At 27.6% G+C, this 26,051-nt stretch overlaps 1 protein-coding gene across 2 annotated transcripts in view; it reads right to left on the bottom strand.

The window, feature by feature from the left end:
* Positions 1-26,051, bottom strand: part of FER (tyrosine-protein kinase Fer) — a 272,860-nt gene that overhangs the window by 33,099 nt on the left and 213,710 nt on the right. For both annotated transcript variants that reach the window (XM_075292598.1, XM_075292599.1), the window contains exons 4-7: positions 6,999-7,095; positions 6,609-6,942; positions 3,916-4,197; positions 3,672-3,846 (exon numbers count right to left, since the gene is read on the bottom strand). In XM_075292598.1, coding sequence (XP_075148713.1) covers positions 3,672-3,846; positions 3,916-4,197; positions 6,609-6,942; positions 6,999-7,095 — 888 coding nt within the window. The remainder of the gene's footprint in view (positions 1-3,671; positions 3,847-3,915; positions 4,198-6,608; positions 6,943-6,998; positions 7,096-26,051) is intronic.

Genomic DNA, 26,051 nt, shown 5'->3' with positions numbered 1-26,051 from the left:
TCTATAGAAATAAAATTTTGATAAAATTTTCTATAGAAATAAAATTTTGACAAAATTTTCTATAGAAATAAAATTTTGACAAAATTTTCTATAGAAAAAAAATTTTGACAAAATTTTCTATAGAAATAAAATTTTGATAAAATTTTGTATAGAAATAAAATTTTGACAATATTTGCTATAGAAATAAAATTTACACAAAATTTTCTATGGAAATAAAATTTGGATAATATTTTCTAACATATAGAAATAAAAGTCTGACAAAATGTTCTATATAAATAACATTTTGACAAAATTTTCTATAGAAAAAAGATTTTGACAAAATTTTCTATACAAATAAAATTTTGAAAAAAAATTCTCTAGAAATAAAATTTTGAAAAAAATTTCAACAGAAATAAAATGTTGACAAAATTTTCTATAGAAATTAAATTTGTGACAAAATTTTCTATAGAAATTAAATTTGTGATAAATGTTTCTATAGAAATAAAATTTTTACAAAATTTTCTACAGAAATAAAATTTTGACATAATTTTCTACGGAAATAAAATTTTGACAACATTTTCTATAGAAATATAATTTTGAAAAAAAATTTTCTGTTGATAAAAAATTTTGACAAAAGTTTCTATAGAAATATAATTTTGAAAAAAATTTTCTATAGATAAAAAATTTTAACAAAATTTTCTATAGAAAAAATTTTTTTGCAAAATTTTCTACAGAAATAAAATTTTGACATAATTTTCTATAGAAATAAAATGTTGACAACATTTTCTATAGAAATATAATTTTGACTAAATTTTCTATGGAAATAAAATTTTGACAAAATTTTCCATAGAAATGAAATTTTGAAAAAAAATCTATACAAATAAAAATTTGAAAAAATTTTCTATACAAATACAATTTTGAAAAAAATTTCTATAGAAATAAAATTTTGACAAAATTTTCTATAGAAATAAATTTTTGTCAGAATCTTCTATAGGAATAAAATTTTGATAAAATTTTCTATAGAATAAAATTTTGACAAAATTTTCTATAGAAATGAAATTTTGATAAAATTTTCTATAGAAATAAAATTTTGATAAAATTTTCTATAGAAATAACATTTTATTAAGATTTTCTATAGAAATAACATTTTGATAAAATTTTCTAAAGAAATAAAATTTTGAAAAAAAATTTCTATAGAAAAAAAATCTATCTGAGAAAATTTTCTATAGAAATACAATTTTGACTAAATTTTCTATAGGAATAAAATTTAGACTAAATTTTCTATAGAAATAAAATTTTGACAAAATTTTCTATAGAAATGAAATTTTGACTAAATTTTCTATAGGTACAAAATTTTGACTAAATTTTCTATAGAAAAAAAATTGATAAAATTTTCGATAGAAATAAAATTTTGATAAAATTTTCTATAGAAATAAAATTTTGATAAAATTTTCTATAGAAATAAAATTTTGACAAAATTTTGTATAGAAACGAAATTTTGACTAAATTTTCTATAGGAATAAAATTTTGACTAAATTTTCTATAGAAATAACATTTTGATAAAATTTTCTATAGAAATAAAATTTTGACTAAATTTTCTAACGAAATATAATTTTGACTAAATTTTCTATAGGAATAAAATTTTGACTAAATTTTCTATAGATAAAAAAATCTATAGAAATGAAATTTTCTATAGAAATAAAATGTTGATAAAATTTTGTATAGAAATAAAATTTTGACATAATTTTCTATAGAAATAAAATTTTGACAACATTTTTTGATAAAATTTTCTATAGAAATAAAATTTTGACATAATTTTCTATAGAAATAAAATTTTGACAACATTTTTTATAGAAATAAAATTTTGATAAAATTTTCTATAGAAATAAAATTTTGACAAAATTTTCTATAGAAATAAAATTTTGACAAAATTTTCTATAGAAATAAAATTTTGACAAAATTTTCTATAGGAATAAAATTTTGACAAAATTTTCTATAGAAATAACATTTTTTATAGAAATAAAATTTTGACAACATTTTTTATAGAAATATAATTTTGACTAAATTTTCTATAGGAAAAAAATTTTGACTAAATTTTCTATAGAAATAAAATGTTGACATAATTTTCTGTAGAAATAAAATTTTGACAACATTTTTTATAGAAATATAATTTTGACAAAATTTTCTATAGGAATAAAATTTTGACCAAATTTTCTATAGAAATAAAATTTTGATAAAATTTTCTATAGAAATGTAATTTTGACAAAATTTTGAAAAAATTTTCTATAGAAATACAATTTTGAAAAAAAATTTCTATAGAAATAAAATTTTGACAAAATTTTCTATAGAAATATAATTTTGAGAAAAAAAATTTCTATAGAAATAAAATTTTGATAAAATTTTCTATAGAAATAACATTTTGATAAAATTTTCTATAGAAATAAAATTTTGATAAAATTTTCTATAGAAATAAAATTTTGACAAAATTTTCTATAGAAACAAAATCTATATAAATAAAATTTTCTATTGAAATAAAATTTTGAGAAAATTTTCTATAGAATTACAATTTTGACTAAATTTCCTATAGAAATAAAATTTTGACTAAATTTTCTATAGAAATAAAATTTTGACATAATTTTCTATAGAAAGACAATTTTGACATTTTCGGGCTTTTTAATGCGTTTTTTGAAGGGGCATATTCGACATTCTTCTATTGAAATATGAACAAAATAGAATTTTATCGAACCCTTGCTGCCAGAATATGGGTTTCTACATTTCTGAGACGTTTGGTACAAAAATAGCAAAGTGTCGGTCCTCTCAAGAAGACTCATCGCCAGGAGTGGACCAAAATACCGCAAAGCCACTTTCGTGCAGTGCGTGCTGGTTTTGTCTGCCGTTTGAAGGTCATAATTCGTGCCAAAGGTTACCAAATCGAACGAATCTAAACTGATCCGGAAATCTGATGTTATTTGCGACATTTTTAGGTTTTGAACAATAAAATTAAAAAGAAAAAACAGAAAAATATAGCGTAACTCTAAACTGATTCTAAAATCTGATGTTATTTGTGATTTTTTTTTATTTCGAGCACTAAAATTAAAAAACAATATATGGCGCTTTACTGTGTTGCATTACATATCAGCCACCCTGTATACAAGGAATTAAAAATCCCAAACCCTGGTTGCTCGTTATAACCGTGTTCGAATGTATTAATAGTACGTATATGACCGTCCTGCATATAATTGTTATGTTTCGTTTGGGGGAAAACAATTATGAAACTTTTCCATTTTTGTAGCTCTACATGACTGCGCCTAAAAGTATGCCAATGTTTCAGTGGCCATTGCAAGCTTTAAACCGTTGATGAATAAATTCTAATTTGAACAATTGATTTATCATGGATATAAATTGCACCTTTTGGAAACAAAAGACAAAATTTAACTTCGTTAATCAATTGCAAACTCTTGCAAGATGGACAACTTAATTTTTTTGGGGGGCTAATAAACCCTGATTCCGGACATGTTCTCACAAAACAGTACTAATGCATTGATACCAAAACCTACGAATTTCTTATGCATAAAATATATTTGACAATACTACTCCTCAACCTCAACAAACTTTAGTATGCATTGCAGACTTAAAAAAATACCCTACACCTTAGAAAATAAAAAGATCAAACAAAAAATCACATTACTTACATGATGATTGTCATTATTATAGCCGTCGGGACCAAAACCTAGGAAATTTGGTAAATCATCACCTGGTGGTAATTCTTCACAACCCACTTCATTGAGGGCAAATTTGATCATATCTAAAAGTTTTTGTTTTTGCTTCTCCTGACAGCGTAGAGCATTAAGATCCTTTGATTGACGACTGAAAAGAAAATAGCAATCGGGACAATTTATTCTGAATCTAAATTGTGTTTTTGTAAATTTCACTTACTTTTGATTTTCTTTAGATGATTGTATTCCATTACTATTGATACTTCCATTGGAGATTATGGAACCATTGGCTATTGTTGGTGATCCTCCATTGACATGTTCGATCATTTTCATTTGTTTATCTTGGCAGTCTTTGACGAATAATTCCAATTCCAATTGTTTGGTTCTCAACCAATCGACAGTTAAATTATCAACGGCCAATGTACTGGATTGTAATTTACCGGGTATATCTCGAATAAGGGATTCATCGAATTGAAAGACAACTGGTGTAGTGGGTGATGTTCTGAAAGAAGAAGAATAGGAAAAAAAATGAGCACCTTTAGTTTCGCTACACCAATTCATTCGAAATAAAAGTTAAACAATTCAATATTATGTCGAAATAACAAGTAACCGTTTTACTGACATAACCGGTTAAACGGTTATTCGAGCTTAAAGTTTTTCAAAAAATCTGAGAGCTAAAGCTTAAATAGAGTTTAGTCTAGCTTTACAAAAAAAAAATGAAAATTCTGTCAAAACTGTAATTTTCTAAAAATTCAATAAAATTTGTATTTTTTCAATTTCCAGATTTTTTTTTGTTTTTTTTTTGTAATTTCGAGAAATTTTATTTTTTAAAAAAAGATTGAGAAGTTTCAGCTTTTATTTTTTTTTAGATTGTTTTTAATTTTCTAGGAATTTTAGTTTAAAAAAATCTAGTAGTTTTTTTAGATTTTTTTTTTAATTTTCTAGAAGTTTTTTTCAAAATATTCTAGAAATTTTATTTTTTAAAACATTTTCTAGAAATTTTATTTTTTATAAAATTTTCTAGAAATTTTAGTTTTTAAACTTTTTTACAATTGTTTTTTTTTAAATTTTCTGGGAATTTTATTTTTTAAATAAATTACTAAGAATTATTTCTTTTTAAAAAATTTTCAAGAAATTTTATTTTTAACAAAATTTTTTACAAATTTTATTTTGTATAAATTTTATTTTAACAATATTTTCGAGAATTTTTTTTTTAACATTTTCTAGAAATTTTATTTTTTAAACCAAAATTGTGCAATTTACTCTAGCTTTACAAAAAGTTTAGGCTAGATTTACAGAGTTTAGCTTTACCAAAAAAAAAAAAAGAAAAAAAATTTTGTCAAATCTTTAATTTTCTAAAAATTCTATAAAAAATATATATGTTTTTTTAATTTCCAGAACTTTTTTTTTTAATTTCGAGAAATTTTATTTTTTAAAATAATTGTTAAGTTTCAGTTTTTATTTTTTTAGATTTTTTTTTCTAGTAATTTTAGTTTAAAAAAATCTAGCAGTGTTGTTAGATTTTTTTTAATTTTCTAGAAATTTATTTTTTTCAAAATTTCATAGAAATTTTATTTTTTAAAACATTTTCTAGAAATATTATTTTTTAAAACATTTTCTATAATTTTTTTTTTTTTAATTTTCTAGAAATTTTATTAAAAAAAATTTAGTCTACCTTTACAAAAAGTTTAGCCTAGCTTTACAGAGTTAAGTCTAGCTTTACAAAAAAAATGAAAATTTTGTTTTTTTAAGGCATTTTCTATAATTTTTTTTTTAATTTTCTAGAAATTTTATTAAAAAAAAATAGAAATTTTAGTTTTTAAATTTTTGTACTATTTTTTTAATTTTCTGGGAATTTTATTTTTTAAACAAATTACTAAGTATTATTTTTTTACAAAATTTTCACGAAATGTTATTTTTAACAAAATTTTATTTTTAACAAAATTTTTTACTAATTTTATTTTTAACAAAATTTTTTACAAATTTAATTTTTTACAAAATTTTATTTTTACAATATTTTCCAAAAAAAAAAATTTAAACATTTTCTAGAAATTGTATTTTTTTTAAATTACAATTTAGTCTACCTTTACAAAAAGTTTAGCCTAGCTTTACAGAGTTTAGTCTAGCTTTACAAAAAAATGAAAATTTTGTCAAAACTTTAATTTTCTAAAAATTCTATAAAAAAATATATATTTGTTTTTAAATTTCCAAAATTTTTTTGTTTTTTTTTTTTTTAATTTCGAGAAATTTTGTTTTTTAAAAAATGATTGAGAAGTTTCAGTTTTTATTTTTTTAGAATTTTTTAGTTTTTTTTTAAATTTTTTTTTAATTTTCTAGAAATTTATTTTATATTTCAAAATTTCATAGAAATTTAATTTTTTAAAACATTTTCTAGAAATTTTATTATTTAAAACATTTTCTAGAAATTTTATTTTTCTTTAATTTTCTAGAAATTTTATTAAAAAAATTAGAAATTTTAGTTTTTAAACTTTTTTACAATTACTAATTTTATTTTTAACAAGATTTTTTACAAATTTTATTTTTACAACATTTTCGAGAAAAATAAAATTTTTTTTAACATTTTTTAGAAATTTTTTAAAAAATAAAATTTCTAGAAAATGTTAAAAAAAATTTTTATTTTTCTCGAAAAAATTGTATATATTTTTTTTATTTATTTTTAAATTTCTAGAAATTTTGTTTTTTTTTAACAATTTGTAGAAAGTTATTTTTTTAATCCAGATTTTTTTTTTTACATTTTCTAAAAATATTATTTCTTAAAATTTTCTATTTTTTAATTTTCCAGAAATTAAAAAAATGTGTTTAAAAAAAGTTATGCAAAATTTGACTTTTAGAAAATTTGGTCTTTCTCACTTGTTTAAAAATAACTTCAAAACTCAACTTTAATTAACTCACCTATGCTTCTCCGTAAATTCCCGATATTCTTCACTGGGATTTATGTTGCCTATCGCACAATCGATACGTTTTTGTATTTCCTTGAATTTATCTGAAGTAAGATCACTGTGTTGGCTGGCTTCCTGTAGGATATTCTTCCATAAAAGTATAAAACTTTCCTGTACCGACTGTTGATGTTCCAGCAGACCGGGTAATAAAATGGTGCGGAAATCTTTTTCAACTTCAACCGCTTCGGTTATGGAGAGGACATATTCGTTGTGGGTTAAATGTAATTTACGGCAGGCTTTTTGATATTTATCACGAACATCTTCAACTTTACGGGTAACTTTTCCACCTAAATAAAATGTTTATGAAAATTTGTTGAAAAAATTATATAGAAAATTCCATTACCTTTGATATATTGCTCTTCGAAACGATCCCTTAAGGTTCTATAGCCATCAAGATGTTTTGTGTATTCGGTTTTCTTGCGAACCACCTCTTCTGTGAGCTGTAAATGGAGAAGGATGATAAAAAAGAATTGAATTGAATATTATTTAAATTTACTTAATAACTGTATGTACATTAATTTGGTTCATATTGTGTATAGTTTTGACAAAAAAAAACTAAAAGACAAAAATTGCTTAGGTCAAAATACTTAACCCACTCTTTCACAATTCATTTCAGTTCATTTTTATTGAAAACAAGCCCCCCGTCTTTGCGCGTGTACGTTATTGTGTTATGGAATAACACTTAATTGTACCATGAATATTTAAATTCTTATACAATTATGTTAAATACTTGTGGAGTGATCAACAATAATTTAGAGAAATATTTCGCAAAATAAATATAAACAAAATCAAATCCAAGAGAGCACCAAAATTCTGCAAAAACATTCAAATTGTCGTTAAGAAAAATTTGTACTAAATTTTTATTCCGAAGTACACTAAGAAACATGTTGATATTGAAGATAATGAAACCTAAATTTTGGGACATGCAATTTACACAATATTAAGGACGAATTTCTTTAATGTAAAGAAATTTTAATTGAAACAAAGTTCATAATCTTTGCTTTGAAAATTGTTGTTCTTTTAATTTACGCCACGAGTTTTTGACATTTCCGTTCCTTTGTTAAAGTTTTATGTCATTAAAGTAAAGCAAATTTTCCTAAATATAAAATTTTTGATTTAAAGAAATTTTTGATTTTAAGAAATAATCTTTAAATTATCTAAAATATTTTATTGTATCAAATATAGCCGTTTTTCATTTTTTTTTTAAGGAATTTTTTACTTTGAAGTGTCTAATTTGAATTTTAAAACTTGCATTTATTTGCACATTATTAGTTTTGTGAATATATCGCCAAAAGAGAATGAAAATTCGATAAATGAGATCTATATTTTAATTTTTATTTTTCAGAACCTAGATTTAAAAGCTAAATTGAATAAAAAAATTGATTTGGATTTATTACAAATTCAATGAAAATTACTACAAAAAGTGAATCTCGACGAAATTTACTATAACAAGTATATACGGCCGTAAGTTCGGCCGAATCTCCATCCACCATGAATCTTCCGAGTTTACTTCTTGGGCTTCTGTAAACCATAGTTTTTATCCAATTTGCCTGAAATTTTAAATCTAGATTTTTTTTTTAGTCCACATCGGTCCATAATTATATATAGCCCCCATATAAACTGTTCCCCAGATTTGACCTCCAGAGCCCCTCGGAATATCAAAATTCACCCGATCCGGCTGATATTTGGTACATGGTGTTAGTATATGGTCTCTAACAACCATTCAAAAAATTGGTCCACAGCGGTCCATAATTATATATAGCCCCCATATAAATCGATCCTCAGATTTGTCCTCCGGAGCCTCTTGGAGGAGCAAAATTCATCCGATCCGTTTGAAATTTGGAACATGGGGTTAGAATGTGGTCTCTAACAAACACGCAAGAATTGGTCCACATCGGTCCATAATTATATATAGCCCCGTTCCCAAGATTTGATCTCCGGAACCTCTTGGAGGAGCAAAATTCAGCCGATCCGGTTGAAATTTGCAACGTGGTGTTAGTATAAAGCCGCTAGTAACCATGCCAAAATTGGTCCATATCGGTCTATAGTTACATATAGCCGATCCCCAATCACACAAAAATTGGTTCACATCGGTTCAAAATCATGGTTGCCACTCGAGCCAAAAATAATCTACCAAAATTTTATTTTTATGGAAAACATTGTCAAAATGTTATTTCTATAGAAAATTTTGTCAACATTTTATTTCTATAGAAAATTTTGTCAAAATTTTATTTCTATAGAAATTTTTTTTCCAAATTTTATTTCTATAGACATTTTTTTCCAAATTTTATTTTGTCAAAATTTTATTCCTATAGAAACTTTAAACTAAATTATATACGTATTTAATCGACCTTTTTTAGTTTAATATATACCACGTATGGACTACACTGAAAAAACAGTGAACCCACTAGGAAGAAAAATTTCAGTTAATTTTAGAAAATTTTGAATATTTTTAGAAAATTTTAACTAAACAGTATAACAAACGCTGGCATCACGCCGATGTCATAAAAATAAGTAAATATTTTTCGACAAATTCAAGAAAATTTATTAGACATAATTAAGTTTTTTCATTTGTTAAAGAAAATTGTGAAGTTTGAAGGAAAAAATTGGAGTTCAAAATTGCAAGAATGTCTTTAGTGATATATAAAGTTCATGATGAACGTATTTGCAGTAAAATTTACAAATTTAAAGAAATTTTGAACTATTTTGTGGAAGACACGAATTTAGTTAATCTTTATCCTTCATTTGTGTATATTTTTGTCCTCGGTTTTAGTTAATTTAACTAACGTACACAAAAAATTATTAGAGTAGAGGAAACTTTCTCCAAACTTAATAACTCCATGAACTAAAATAAAGTTAAATTGGCTTTAGTGAAATGGAGAGTTCACTTTTTTTTGAGTGTATGTGGTATATATTACGATGTTAGGATGTTTTAAGATACCTTGCCAACGGCAAGTGTTACCGCAACCCAAGTAATTCGATTGTGGATGACAGTCTTCAGAAGAAGTTTCTACGCAATCCATGGTGGAGGGTACATAAGCTTCGGCCTGGCCGAAGTTATATACTGTATATACTTGTTATATACTCAAAAGATGCAGCACTCTTTTTATTCAAACTACTGAGCGCTTGAGAAATGTAAGTAAAATCCTTTGATTATATCAAATATAGTATATATAGAGACAGATGAGAAGGAGGTTTACTATGTTAGCCCTTTTTCCATTTGTTGTGAAACTTATTTACCAAATATCCGCATGTAGACATGTAGTTTAAAAAGTGCCAACAAGTAATGGGATCTAGATGTGCTTATTAAGCATTCAAGCCACACTTTTCACCTCTCAATAAACGATGTACTCGTATCCAATGCAAGCAGTGAGTTATTGCTGCATGTATCGCATAAGGTACTTAACTTGATTAGATTTTTCTTTAAATTCAATGTTTTTTTCATATAAACTAGGGTTTGATATGAGGTGGAGTTTTAGAGTACACAATTGTCTGCGCGTTGGGGTCTTATGGGGGGTGGTATGTTTGGTTATTGTTGTTCCTTCATTTTTTTTCTTCGCCGATAATATACAATATTATAATATAAAGAAACGTGCATTTTGCATTTTTTCTTACATTTTTTCACGTATGTTTTTTTTTTTTTTTAACAAAATCACCTGGCTGAAAGGTGGTTCAATGAGTGTCCATTAAATGCATGGCTCTTACTAGAATGTTAAGGGGAGTATAGTGCATTTTGTATGAATAGATATCAAACATTGGTTTTTAGTTCTGGCTTTTGAAACTGATTGTCATTCTTTTTATATTCTTAACAGGTTTGTAGAAATTATGACGTTTTTTTGATTTTTTTTCAAAATCGGTTTTAATACAAAGAATGAGTTATGATATAATAACGTATAACAATAACCATTTAACGGAGTATTAAGAAAGAAAAGAAATATACTTAATAAAAACAAGTAAGAAAAATTTAAAGTCGGGCGGGGCCGACTATATTATACCCTGCTCCACTTTGTAGATCCACATTTTCGATACCATATCAAATCCGTGAAATGTGTTGGGTGCTATAGATAAAGGTTTTTATTCCCATATATACATATATATATGGGAATAAAACTTATCAACATAACAGGTTGATAAGTCCCCGGTCTAACAAAGAAAAACACATTTTTTGTCAAAATTCGTTTTTATTATGCAACATATTTCCCTTCAAGAGCGATACAACGATTATAACGACCTTCCAATTTTTTGATACCATTTTGGTAGTACTCCTTCGGTTTTGCCTCAAAATAGGCCTCAGTTTCGGCGATCACCTCTTCATTGCAGCCACATTTTTTGGGGAAGCAATTCGAAGCCCAATTCATGAATTTTTGCCATCGTTCTCAATAACTTGTGGCACGGTGCGTTGTCTTTGTGGAACAACTCTTTTTCATATGGGGCCGTTTCGACCTTCAAACGCTCCAATAACGCCATATAATAGTCACTGTTGATGGTTTTTCCCTTCTCAAGATAATCGATAAAAATTATTCCATGCGCATCCCAAAAAACAGAGACCATTACTTTGCCAGCGGACTTTTGAGTCTTTCCACGCTTCAGAGACGGTTCACCGGTCGCTGTCCACTCAGCCGACTGTCGATTGGACTCAGGAGTGTAGTGATGGAGCCATGTTTCATCCATTGTCACATATCGACGGAAATTATGGGTGCATTACGAGTTAACAGCTGCAAACACCGCTCAGAATCATCAACACGTTGTTGTTTTTGGTCAAATGTGAGCTCGCGCGGCACCCATTTTGCACAGAGCTTCCGCATATCCAAATATTGATTAATGATATGACCAATACGTTCCTTTGATATCTTTAAGACCTCTGCTATCTCGATCAACTTCATTTTACGGTCATCATTTTGTGTATTTTTTGATGTTTTCGTTGGTAACCAGCTCTTTCGGGCGTCCACTGCGTTCACCGTCCTCCGTGCTCATTTCACCACGCTTGAATTTTGCATATCAATCAATTATTGTTGATTTCCCTGGGGCAGTGTCCGGAAACTCATTATCAAGCCAAGTTTTTGTTTCCACCGTATTCCCTTCAGAAAACAGTATTTTATCAAAACACGAAATTCCTTTTTTTCCATTTTTTTCACAATAACAAAAGTTGTTTCAGAAAAGACGCTCTATCTCACAAACTAATTGACTTACAGACGTCAAATTTTGACACGAATCATTTGAAGGTTGGTACTATATAAAAATAATATGCATTTAATACTAGCGACGCCATCTATGTGTCAGACCGGGGACTTATAAGCCAACCTGTTATGTTTAAATCTGACTCGATCTGGACAAAATTTGTTACAGACAGAGAACGGCTGCGATCTACCGCAACTGACCAGTGTATTAAGTAGACACATTTATTTGCATTCTTAAAACACCAGTTGATAAAAAAAATTTCAACCAACAATATCCAATGCAACCGACGACTGTCGGTGTTTGTTAGTATGAGTGTTGGTCTCTCGAAAACACCGTAGTAAAGCAATCACACAAATTGGTTACCCATATCTCAGCAGTTTGGTATTCTCCTATTTGGTACTCTCTCAATTCTCTTGAGCTAATGCCAACTGCTGGTAATTGTTGTTGTTGAGTGGAATCACACTTAAGTGCCACACTCGTTTTTTGTTTACCGAGCGTTGTTACGATGTCGATTGGTTTAAGATTGCAAGACACTGCATACGAACATTGTTATATACACACAAAAAAATTTCACGAACATTTTTCCAATTAAAAATTTAATTGAGTTTTAAAAAATATTCAATTAAAAATTTAATTGATTCAACAAATTTTTTAATTGAAACAAAAATTGGATCAATTAACTTTTTAATTGACCTTCAAATAATTTTTTAATTGATACTATCATTTCTGTGATTGAAGACATTTCAATTAAAAATTAATTGGATCAATTAATTTCCTGATTGAATCAGAAAAAAAAAAATTTTTGTGTTCTAATGGTGTTTTTATTCTCGCATTTGTATCAATGTAAAAGATCGCATGGTAATTGGTGTCTTGCTCATTGACACTGACGTTTTGTGGGTAAGATTGCAATACGAAAAAAAGCCACCGGTTGCAGTTCTCTGTCTGCTAATGTCCTGGGGTGCAACATTCTGTTGTAAGTAAAAAATATGGAAAACATTTAAATCTTAAGCAATTTTTAGGCAAATTTGTAAAAGTTTATTAATGATTTATCGGTCGATAGATATGTAAAGGGTGATTCTTTTGAGGTTAGGATTTTCATGCATTAGTATTTGACAGATCACGTGGGATTTCAGACATGGTGTCAAAGAGAAAGATGCTCAGTATGCTTTGACATTTCATCATGAATAGCCGAACGATCTGCCACAACGTCGAATTTTCAGTGAATGGGCCCTAGAAAAGTTGGCAGAAAATCCGCTTTTTTATCGACAAATTTTGTTCAGCGATGAGGCTCATTTCTGGTTGAATGGCTACGTAAATAAGCAAAATTGCCGCATTTGGAGTGAAGAGCAACCAGAAGCCGTTCAAGAACTGCCCATGCATCCCGAAAAATGCACTGTTTGGTGTGGTTTGTACGCTGGTGGAATCATTGGACCGTATTTTTTCAAAGATGCTGTTGGACGCAACGTTACGGTGAATGGCGATCGCTATCGTTCGATGCTAACAAACTTTTTGTTGCCAAAAATGGAAGAACTGAACTTGGTTGACATGTGGTTTCAACAAGATGGCGCTACATGCCACACAGCTCGCGATTCTATGGCCATTTTGAGGGAAAACTTCGGAGAACAATTCATCTCAAGAAATGGACCGGTAAGTTGGCCACCAAGATCATGCGATTTGACGCCTTTAGACTATTTTTTGTGGGGCTACGTCAAGTCTAAAGTCTACAGAAGTAAGCCAGCAACTATTCCAGCTTTGGAAGACAACATTTCCGAAGAAATTCGGGCTATTCCGGCCGAAATGCTCGAAAAAGTTGCCCAAAATTGGACTTTCCGAATGGACCACCTAAGACGCAGCCGCGGTCAACATTTAAATGAAATTATCTTCAAAAAGTAAATGTCATGGACCAATCTAACGTTTCAAATAAAGAACCGATGAGATTTTGCAAATTTTATGCGTTTTTTTTTTAAAAAAAGTTATCAAGCTCTTAACAAATCACCCTTTATTAGGTTAGGTTAGGTTAGGTGGCAGCCCGATGTATCAGGCTCACTTAGACTACTCAGTCCATTGTGATACCACATTGGTGACCTTCTCTCTTATCACTGAGTGCTGCCCGATTCCATGTTAAGCTCAATGACAAGGGACTTCCTTTTTATAGCCGAGTCCGAACGGCGTTCCACATTGCAGTGAAACCACTTAGAGAAGCTTTGAAACCTCAGAAATGTCACCAGCATTACTGAGGTGGGATAATCCACCGCTGAAAAACTTTTTGGTGTTCGGTCGAACCGATTTCATCCAAATTTGGCATGGAGTATACATGCCAAATTTGGATGTGTAAAATTTTAAGAAACTCAGAGCAAAACTCTGGCTTCTGTGGCCAATATTGCATATCGGGCGAAAGATATATGTGGGAGCTATATCTAAATCTGAACTGATTTCAACCAAATTCGGCAGACTTTACGACACTATCAATTGCATTCTTTATGCAAAATTTGAATCAAATCAGGCTTAAATTCTGGCTTCTGGAGCCATATTAGTAGAAATCGGGCGAAAGATATATATATGGGAGCTATGTCTAAAACTGAACCGATTTCTTCCAAAATCAAAAGGGTTCTATTCTGAACAAAAATAAATATTTGAAGTCGATTCGATTACAATTGCGACCTAGATTTTGATCACAAAAATGTGTTCACGGACAGACGGGCATGGCTATATCGACTCAGGAGCCCACCCTGAGCATTTTTGCCAAAGACACCATGTGTCTATCTCGTCTCCTTCTGGGTGTTGCAAACATATACACTAACTTATAATACCCTGTTCCACATTGTGGCGCAGGGTATAAAAATTTCAACCACCAATATCCAATGCAACCGACGACTGTCGGTGCATGTTAGTATGAGTGTTGGTCTCTCGATCTTTGGCAATATTGCCAAAGAGACCATATGTCTATCTCTTCTTCTGGGTGTTGCTAACATATGCACTAACTTATAATACCCTGTTCCACAGTGTGGCGCAGGGTATAAAAATCAGTAACATACATGTTCAGATTTTATTATGAGTTAAAGAAAATACATTTTTGATTCCTTACGGATCATGTCTACGAAATATGATCACTTCAAACCTGTTTCAAGAGTATAATGTTATTTTTGCACGGGGAAAATACGAAAATACCTTCTCGACTAACCAAGTCTTTGTCTCGAAATCAATACCAAATTCTGCAACTAAATTTTTTTGTTTACAATTCGATTTATATTGAATTTTTTTTTTAATATTAAATAGTCAATTACTTAAAAAAACACTAACAGAATTTACAAAATTTTTCTCTTAATTGAACAAAATTCTCGAAATGTATAACAATTAATTGTTAATACATTAACAAAATTGATAAATATTTTTGTAATGATTGTGTGAGTAACAACACAACAAAATAAAACTCAAATGTTGTATGGCTGTCGTATTCTGTAGGAGTAGATGGATGGATTTTTATTGTTCTCATTGTAAGGAGACCTCAATTTTGTGTTCATTTGCTTGGGTATAATTTTTGTCAGAAATCTAGGTCAAGTTAACTGAAATTGTTGTGTTTTTTTTTCTATACATACAGAATAATCAATCAAATTCTGTTAGATTTTGGGGATTTTCTCAATTCGAAATTACATGAATGATACAGTAAAATAATAATAAGCATGTATTAGTAGAGAACTCAGAATTAAATATACTCAACTTTAGGAGACATTTAATGAAGAGTATTTGTTTTATGAATAAAAAATGATAATGCCATTAAAAATAAATAGTTATCATCTACGATTAATAAATAGCACACTGAAAAATATAATAGTGTGGGGCAAAGATTTCATTTTCTTAACATATGAATGCAAATTTGGCTTACAATAGAGGACGCATTACTCTGATACAAAATTGTTTTCCTTGCCCAAAAGTCTTGTTTGTCCTGTTAGTTAAGTGAATCGACTTAAAACTGGGTATTTTTACATGAATGAAAATTTTGTTTGATGAAGGTCAATTTGGTTTTAATAATTCTGAAAAAAAATTTTCAAATTAATGAAATCGTTTTTAAGTTTGTTGACTTTTTGTGTCTTGACTACAAAGTAAAAAATATTTCAAAAATAGGAGATGTTCTTCAACATTTTATTTTAATGACATTTTTTACTTGAAACATAGCATAATTTCTACTAGATTCTAGAGTCGAGTCTGGATTTGGAAATATTCGTTGTGGTTGTCGCTATTCTAATTCATTATTATAAAGTATTCTCTATGAGAGCAACTAAACCCGATTTTGTGGCACATGATTCAATGGTTGTCTTTAATCTTTTCTTATTTGTGTTTAAAGACAATTTTTTAGCCACAAAGAATTCTTCACTTTTCTAAAATTTCTTTCCTCGGAAAATAAAAACCCTTCTTTCATTGGAACTTCTCCATTTTTGAAGAAGTAGTAACTGTTCTTTGTGGGCCTAATACTCAGAACTGCGATAAGTTTACAATTTACGGAATATTTTAAAATAATATATATTTTAAAATTTAAGTTAATGAGGTAGAATTATAACCTTTAGAAATGTTTGTAGAGGGAAACAATATTTTTTTGAAAGGAAAATATTTTTTCTTTCAAAGAAATTTCTCCCTTTTTGAAGAAGTAGTAACTCTACTTTGTTTGTCCATATACAATTAAAGGATTATTTGTAAATAATATATAACTTTAAAATTTAAGTTAAGGAGGGAGAATTATAATTTTTTGAAATGTTTGTAGAGGAAAGGAAAATATTTTTCTATATAAAAAGCTAAATTTGATCAACATGATTATTGTATTTTTAATTTCGAACATTTTAGTTTTTAAATTTATTAGATACACGTCGCCATAGTGGAAATGTTTGGTTTGGATCCGAAGGGATGCCAATTTGACGCAGAAGCGATTAATGTAATATTGTCTTGGATGCCCACCAATTTAGCCGATACACTGAATACGCATCACTCCCGGATGATGCGAACGTGAATTAACAAGATGTGCTTACTTTTATCAAATAAATAATTTTAATAACTTTTTATGATTTTTTATTAAACATTTTATGATTTCTAACGCTAGGACGTTAGAACAACGTTTGAGCTGAAAAGACAAAATTTACAAAAAGTCTACATTTGTAAATTTAAAAAGGTCGAGAAGTCAAATTTTTGATTTTGTATTAATCAGCTGTCGGGTTTACCTCATTTTTTAATAAAAGTACTATGTACTACAATAAATTACTTTTCAAGAAAATTTTCTTCCAATTTATAAATTTGGTCCGTTGGAGGGAATTTTGGTCTGAGTTTGGAAAAATAGGAAATTCGATCCAGGATTTTATTGCGCTAACTCGTATGGGTCCCATATATCAAATTTCGTTTCATAACCAGGTTTATTTAAATGGTTCCAAACTGTCTTTTATTTGTAATCTTAAATTCTATACAATTTTGTTTTTCAAAATGTTATTATTTTGACAAAATTTTATTTCTATAGAAATTGTTGTCAAAATTTTATTTCTACAGAAAATTTTGTCTAAATTTTATTTTTATAGAAAATTTTTTCAAAATTTTATTTCTATAGAAAAATTTTGTGAAAATTTTATTTCTATAGAAAAATTTTGTGAAAATTTTATTTTTATGGAAAATTTTGTCAAAATTTTATTTTTATAGAAAATTTTTTAAAAATTTTATTTCTATAGAAAAATTTTGTGAAAATTTTATTTTTATGGAAAATTTTGCCAAAATTCTATTTTAATAGAAAATTTTGTCAAAAATTTATTTCTATAGAAAATGTTGTTAACATTTTATTTCTGAAAATTTCATTTCTATAGAAGATTTTCTGAAATTTTCATTTCTATAAAAAATTTTGGCTAAATTTATTTCTATAAAAATTTTTGGCAAAATTTTATTTGTACAGAAAATTTTGTCAAAATTTAATTTCTATGAAAATGTTATTAAAAATTTTATTTCTATAGACAATTTTGTCAAAATTTAATTTCTATGAATTTTTTTTTTTAAATTTTATTTCTGTAGAAAATTTTGTGAAAATTTTGTAGGAAATTCGATCCAGGATTTTATTGCGCTAACTCGTATGGGTCCCATATATCAAATTTCGTTTCATAACCAGGTTTATTTAAATGGTTCCAAACTGTCTTTTATTTGTAATCTTAAATTCTATACAATTTTGTTTTTCAAAATGTTATTACAATGTTTTTTTTTTTACTTTTACTATAGAAAATTTTGACAAAATTTTATTTCTATAGAAAATTTTGTCAAAATTTTATTTCTATAAAAAATTATGAGAAAATTTTATTTCATTAATTTTCACAAATTTTATTTCTATAGAAAATTTGCTAAAAATTTCGTTTCTATAAAAAATTTTGGCAAAATTTTATTTCTATAGAAAATTTTGTCAAAATTGAATTTCTATGAAAATTTTGTCAAAATTGAATTTCTATGAAAATTTTGTCAAAACTTTATTTCTATAGAAAATTTTATTTCTTTATAAAATTTTGTCAAAAGAAAATTTTGTTCTATAGAAGATTTTGTCAAAATTTTACTTCTATAGAAAATGTTGTCAAAATTATATTTCTATAGAAAATTTTGTCAAAAATTTTATTTCTGTAGAAAAATTTCTCAATACTTCATATCTGTAGGAAATATTATATTTCTTTATAAAATTTTGTCAAAACTTTATTTCTATAGAAAATTTCGTCAAAATTTTATTTCTATAGAAAATTTTGTCAAAATTTTATTTCTATAGAAAATTTTGTCAAAATTTTATTTTTATAGAAAATTTTCTGAAAATTTCGTTTCTATAAAAAATTTTGGCAAAATTTTATTTCTATAGAAAATTTTGTCAAAATTGAATTTCTATGAAAATTTTGTCAAAACTTTATTTCTATAGAAAATTTCATTTCTTTATAAAATTTTGTCAAAATTTTATTTCTATAGAATATTTTGTTCTATAGAAGATTTTGTCAAAATTTTACTTTTATAGAAAATGGTGTCAAAATTATATTTCTATAGAAAATCTTGTCAAAAATTTTATTTCTGTAGAAAAATTTCTCAATACTTCATATCTGTAGGAAATATTATATTTCTTTGTAAAAATTTGTCAAAATTTTATTTCTATAGAAAATTTTGTCAAAATTTTATTTCTATAGAAAATTTTGTCAAAATTTTATTTCTATAGAACATTTTGTCAAAATTTTATTTCTATAGAAAATTTTGTCAAGATTTTATTTCTATAAAAAATTATGACAAAATTTTATTTCATACATTTTATTTCTGTAGAAAGTTTTCTGAAAATTTTATTTCTATAAAAATTTTTGTCAAAATTGAATTTCTATGAAAATTTTGTCAAAACTTTATTTCTATAGAAGATTTTATTTCTTTATAAAATTTTGTCAAAATTTTATTTCTATAGAAAATTTTGTCAAAATTTTATTTTTATAGAAAGTTTTGTCAAAATTTTATTTTTATAAAAAATTTTGTCAAAATTTTATTTTTATAGAAAATTTTGTCAAAATTTTATTTTTATAGAAAATTTGCACAAAATTTTATTTCTATAGAAAATTTTCTGAAAATTTCATTTCTATGGAAAATTTTCTCAAAATTTTATTTCTATAGACAATTTTGTCAAGATTTTATTTCTATAGAAAATTTTGTCAAAATTTTATTTCTATAGAAAAATTTTGTCAAGATTTTATTTCTATAGAAAATTTTGCCAATATTTTATTTTTATAGAAACATTTTGTCAAGATTTTATTTCTATAGAAAATTTTGCCCATATGTTATTTCTATAGAAAATTTTGCAAAAATTCTATTTTTATAAAATATTTTGTCAGAATTGTATTTCTACAGAAAATGTTGTCAAAATTTTATTTCTATAGAAAATTTTGTCAAAAATTTATTTCTATAGAAAAATTTTGTCAATATTTTATTTCTATAGAAAATTTTGTCAAAATTTTATTTCTATAGAAAAATTTTGTCAAGATTTTATTTCTATAGAAAATTTTGCCAATATGTTATTTTTATCGAAAATTTTGCAAAAATTTTATTTTTATAAAATATTTTGTCAAAATTTTATTTCTATAGAAAATTTTGTCAAAATTGTATTTCTACAGAAAATGTTGTCAAAATTTTATTTCTATAAAAAATTTTCGCAAAATTTTATTTCTATAGAAAATTTGGTCAAAATTGAATTTCTATGAAAATTTTGTCAAAACTTTATTTCTATAGAAAATTTTATTTCTTTATAAAATTTTGTCAATTTTTTTTTTTCTATAGAAAATTTTATCAAAATTTTATAATTATAGAAAATTTTGTCAAAATTTTAGATCGAATAAAATCAAAATTTCTAATTAAAGTTTTATTTCTATACAAAATTTTCTGAAAATTTCATTTCTATTGAAAATTTTGTCAAAATTTTATTTCTATAGAACATTTTGTCAAGATTTTATTTCTATAGAAAATTTGGTCAAAATTGTACTTCTATGTACATTTTTGTCAAACGTTTATAACTATAGAAAGTTTTGTCAAAATTTTATCTCTATGGAAAATTTAGTCAAAATTTTATTTCTGCGGAAGTTTTATTCTACATATAGAAAATTGAAGTACATCTAAGTGGGAGAGGAATATTTTGCAAGATCTACCAAACAAACAAGAATTCTACCTATCTGCCAAACAATGATTTGAAAATTAGGATTTGTAAGATTCTTTGACCAAGTAACCTTTAATTTATTGATTGTATGCCAACATTAATATCAGTGAATATCAGTTGTCACCGATTTTCTAAAAAATCTGCATAGACATATAAAACATCTTAACCATATTTAAATGAACATTTCCGCAATATTTTATGATGTCTTATGGATATATTGCTTCTATGCAATTTCTAGAAATCATAAAAACAACAGCATTTTTCCCAACTACAATTCATTAAAAAAAAGGCAAAAAATATTGTCCAAAACTGGATAAACCAGCTCTAATATTTAAAGTGTTTAGATCTGCCATACCCCAATGTTGAACAGGGGGGAAATGCTTCTTGCTGTCATTACAATATCCAAACAATTTTCTATCATCTGGCCTAAACACTCTCATATTTAACAATTAGACTTGAGGGGCTATAATGGCGGCAGCAGCCAAAGAACCAAGTTTCCGTAACCATTGAGGCATCCGTAAACAGCGACCAAAAAAAAGAAGAAAAACACGTCAAAGATCAAATGACCAAAAAAAAAAAGAACGATGCACAAGTAAACAGGCAGCAGTCAGACTTTAGCACGTGATATCCATCCGTTGTCCATGGAAGCATAGAGAGATTCATCTATTTGCTGTGCCATGGAGCTCTCCACTTCACCTCCAAACTATGAAATTATCCGACCAAAGACAACAAAATTGATTGAAATTTACGGCAAATGCTATTAAAGCTATTGCCTGTTGCTGCTGCGACGGCTGATGAAGTTAGCCATGTTGTTGTTTTCTGGCCATGGCTATGACGGGTGTTGCAGTTGCAGCCGTTTATGGTCAGCTCAGGTCTAGCTGTTTGGCTGTATATCTTGGCTGCTGTACCAGCAGCATCCTAGTACTTTTGCAGCTGTTTACACTATTCCGTCAGACTTGTAATGAACTTTGGAACATTAGAGCAAATCAACAACAAGCTTAGCATATAAAACCTCTAACACCCCTCGGGCTTGTTACTGGCCAATAGCACACCTGAGTAGAAGATTCAGGAAAAAAGAAACTTAAATAAGACGAAATCCACAACTTATGGGGGCCATACAGGAAGGCATATTGGTTGTTGGCACTTACAATTTGTTATCTCCTTTAATTTTCCTGAGGGGGTTTTCACTCCCTCCCTCTCTATCTCTGCCTCTGTCAAATATTCGTTGGTTCTTGTCTTGCCTCCTTTATTTGGACTTATGTTAAGGTAAAGAAAACCTTGTATTTTTTATTATTTTTCTATTGTCAGAAAAAAAAATTAATTAGTTTTTCTTGGAAGAGAAAATAAGTGCGTGATTTTGATTGTAGTTTGATTTAAGAAACTCCAAAATGGAGAGGAAAATTGTTGGAAATAATCATTTCAAATAAATGCTAGTAAATGTTTTTTTTAGAATTTCAATTGCCATGAATATAGTATAGCGAGGGCTGCCAATTTTGACGATTTTTTACCCAAAAAATAGCAAATGCCGATTTTCCGATTTTCTCCCCAAAAATTATGATATTAGCTGCGTTCAAAAATTTTGACTAGAAGCAGTTCGTTTACACGATCACAGAAAAAAAATCACGAAAATGTTTCCACTTAAAATCTTAATAGAGTTTTAAAAAATATTCAATTAAAAATTTAATTGAATCAACAAATTTTTTAATTGAAATAAAAATCAATCACACAAATGAATAGTATCAATTATTTTTTTAATTGGATCAATTAATTTTTTAATTGACTGTCAATTATTTTTTTAATTGACTGTCAATTAATTTTTTAATTGATACTATCATTTCTGTGATTGAAGACATTTCAATTAAAAAATTAATTGGATCAATTAATTTCGTGATTGAATCAGAAAATTTTTTTGTGTGTTTAGAGCCAGCAAAAGAGAGAATACATTTGACAGTTGTCAGATAGAGAAATTGCGGGTTTTTGCTAGAGATTTCATACATGTTGGAGCTATACCTCATTGTACACCTACGGTATTAGTATCACGGTTGCGACTCGTGCCAAAAATACTCCACCAAAATTTGAAGAAAATTTTACCAAAAATCTACCAAATAAAAAAAATATTTTTAAGTTGTTGATCAAATTTTTGTGGTTAGTATATAAAAAAAAAGTATATACGGCCGTAAATTCGGCCAGGCCGAAGCTTATGTACCCTCCACCATGGATTGCGTAGAAACTTCTTCTAAACACTGCCATCCACAATCGAATTACTTGAGTTGCGGTAACGCTTGCCGATGGCAAGGTATCTTAAAACCTCCTAACACCGTCTTCTAAATGCTAAGTAAGTCCACACGTGGTATATATTAAATCAAAAAAGACCGATTAAATACGTCTACAATTCAGTTTGACAAAATTTTGTATAGAAATAAAATGTTGACAAAATTTTCTATGGAAATAAAATTTTAAAAAAATTTTCTATAGAAATAAAATTTTCACAAAATTGTCTATAGAAATAAAATTTTGACAAAATTTTCTATAGAAATGAAAATTTTGACAAAATTTTCCATAGAAATTAAATTTTAACAACATTTTCTATAGAAATAAAATGTTGGTAGATTATTTTCGGCTCGAGTGGCAACCGATGTGGACCAATTTTTTGTGATTGGAGATCGGCTATATATAACTATAGACCGATATGGACCAATTTTGGTATGGTTGTTAGCGGCCATATAGTAGCACCACGTTCCAAATTTGAACCGGATCGGATGAATTTTGCTCCTCCAAGAGGCTCCGGAGGTCAAATCTGGAGAACGGTTTATATGGGGGCTATATATAATTATTAACCGATATGGACCAATATTTGCATGGTTGTTAGAGACCATATACCAAAAGCATGTACCAAATTTCAGCCGGATCGGGTGAAATTTGCTTCTCTTTGAGGCTCCGCAAGCCAAATCTTGGGATCGGTTTATATGGGGGCTATATGTAATTATGGACCGATATGGACCAATTTTTGCATGGTTGTTAGAGATCATATACTAACACCATGTACCAAATTTTAGCCGGATCGGATGAAATTTGCTTCTCTTAGAGGATCTGCAAGCCAAATTTGGGGGTCCGTTTATATGGGGGCTATACGTAAAAGTGGACCGATATGGCCCATTTACAATACCATCCGACCTACTTCAATAACAACTACTTGTACCAAGTTTCAAGTCGATAGCTTGTTTCGTTCGGAATTTAGCGTGATTTCAACAGACGGAGAGGAAAATTGTTGGAAATAATCATTTCAAATAAATGCTAGTAAATGTTTTTTTTAGAATTTCAATTGCCATGAATATAGTATAGCGAGGGCTGCCAATTTTGACGATTTTTTACCCAAAAAATAGCAAATGCCGATTTTCCGATTTTTGCCCCAAAAATTATGATATTAGCTGCGTTCAAAAATTTTGACTAGAAGCAGTTCGTTTACACGATCACAGAAAAAAAATCACGAAAATGTTTCCACTTAAAATCTTAATAGAGTTTTAAAAAATATTCAATTAAAAATTTAATTGAATCAACAAATTTTTTAATTGAAATAAAAATCAATCACACAAATGAATAGTATCAATTATTTTTTTAATTGGATCAATTAATTTTTTAATTGACTGTCAATTATTTTTTTAATTGACTGTCAATTAATTTTTTAATTGATACTATCATTTCTGTGATTGAAGACATTTCAATTAAAAAATTAATTGGATCAATTAATTTCGTGATTGAATCAGAAAATTTTTTTGTGTGTTTAGAGCCAGCAAAAGAGAGAATACATTTGACAGTTGTCAGATAGAGAAATTGCGGGTTTTTGCTAGAGATTTCATACATGTTGGAGCTATACCTCATTGTACACCTACGGTATTAGTATCACGGTTGCGACTCGTGCCAAAAATACTCCACCAAAATTTGAAGAAAATTTTACCAAAAATCTACCAAATAAAAAAAATATTTTTAAGTTGTTGATCAAATTTTTGTGGTTAGTATATAAAAAACAAGTATATACGGCCGTAAATTCGGCCAGGCCGAAGCTTATGTACCCTCCACCATGGATTGCGTAGAAACTTCTTCTAAACACTGCCATCCACAATCGAATTACTTGAGTTGCGGTAACGCTTGCCGATGGCAAGGTATCTTAAAACCTCCTAACACCGTCTTCTAAATGCTAAGTAAGTCCACACGTGGTATATATTAAATCAAAAAAGACCGATTAAATACGTCTACAATTCAGTTTGACAAAATTTTGTATAGAAATAAAATGTTGACAAAATTTTCTATGGAAATAAAATTTTAAAAAAATTTTCTATAGAAATAAAATTTTCACAAAATTGTCTATAGAAATAAAATTTTGACAAAATTTTCTATAGAAATGAAAATTTTGACAAAATTTTCCATAGAAATTAAATTTTAACAACATTTTCTATAGAAATAAAATGTTGGTAGATTATTTTCGGCTCGAGTGGCAACCGATGTGGACCAATTTTTTGTGATTGGAGATCGGCTATATATAACTATAGACCGATATGGACCAATTTTGGTATGGTTGTTAGCGGCCATATAGTAGCACCACGTTCCAAATTTGAACCGGATCGGATGAATTTTGCTCCTCCAAGAGGCTCCGGAGGTCAAATCTGGAGAACGGTTTATATGGGGGCTATATATAATTATTAACCGATATGGACCAATATTTGCATGGTTGTTAGAGACCATATACCAAAAGCATGTACCAAATTTCAGCCGGATCGGGTGAAATTTGCTTCTCTTTGAGGCTCCGCAAGCCAAATCTTGGGATCGGTTTATATGGGGGCTATATGTAATTATGGACCGATATGGACCAATTTTTGCATGGTTGTTAGAGATCATATACTAACACCATGTACCAAATTTTAGCCGGATCGGATGAAATTTGCTTCTCTTAGAGGATCTGCAAGCCAAATTTGGGGGTCCGTTTATATGGGGGCTATACGTAAAAGTGGACCGATATGGCCCATTTACAATACCATCCGACCTACTTCAATAACAACTACTTGTACCAAGTTTCAAGTCGATAGCTTGTTTCGTTCGGAATTTAGCGTGATTTCAACAGACGGACGGACGGATATGCTCAGATCGACTCAGAATTTCACCACGACCCAGAATATATATACTTTATGGGGTCTTAGAGCAATATTTCGATGTGTTACAAACGGAATGACAAAGTTAATATACCCCCATCCTATGGTGGAGGGTATAATAAAAAAAAAATGTTTTATTCGAAAGAAATGTTTTATATTGAATTGATAGAAAATTTTATTTCTACAGAAAACGTTGTCAAAATTTTATTTCTATAGAAAAAGTTGCCAAATGTAATTTTTATAGAAAATTTTGTCAAAATTTTATTTCCATGGAAAATTTTTTCAAAATTTTATTTCTATAGACAATTTTGTCAATATTTTATTTCTATAGAAAATGTTGTCAAAATTTTATTTTTATAGAAAATTTTCTCAACATTTTATTTCTATAAAAAATTTTGTCAAAATT

This window comes from Haematobia irritans, chromosome 1 (assembly GCF_050003625.1).
Source record: "Haematobia irritans isolate KBUSLIRL chromosome 1, ASM5000362v1, whole genome shotgun sequence".
NCBI classification, from domain to species: Eukaryota; Metazoa; Arthropoda; class Insecta; order Diptera; family Muscidae; genus Haematobia; species Haematobia irritans.
The sequence above is the reverse complement of the archived record's forward strand: the minus strand, read 5'-3'. Positions and strand labels throughout refer to the sequence as shown.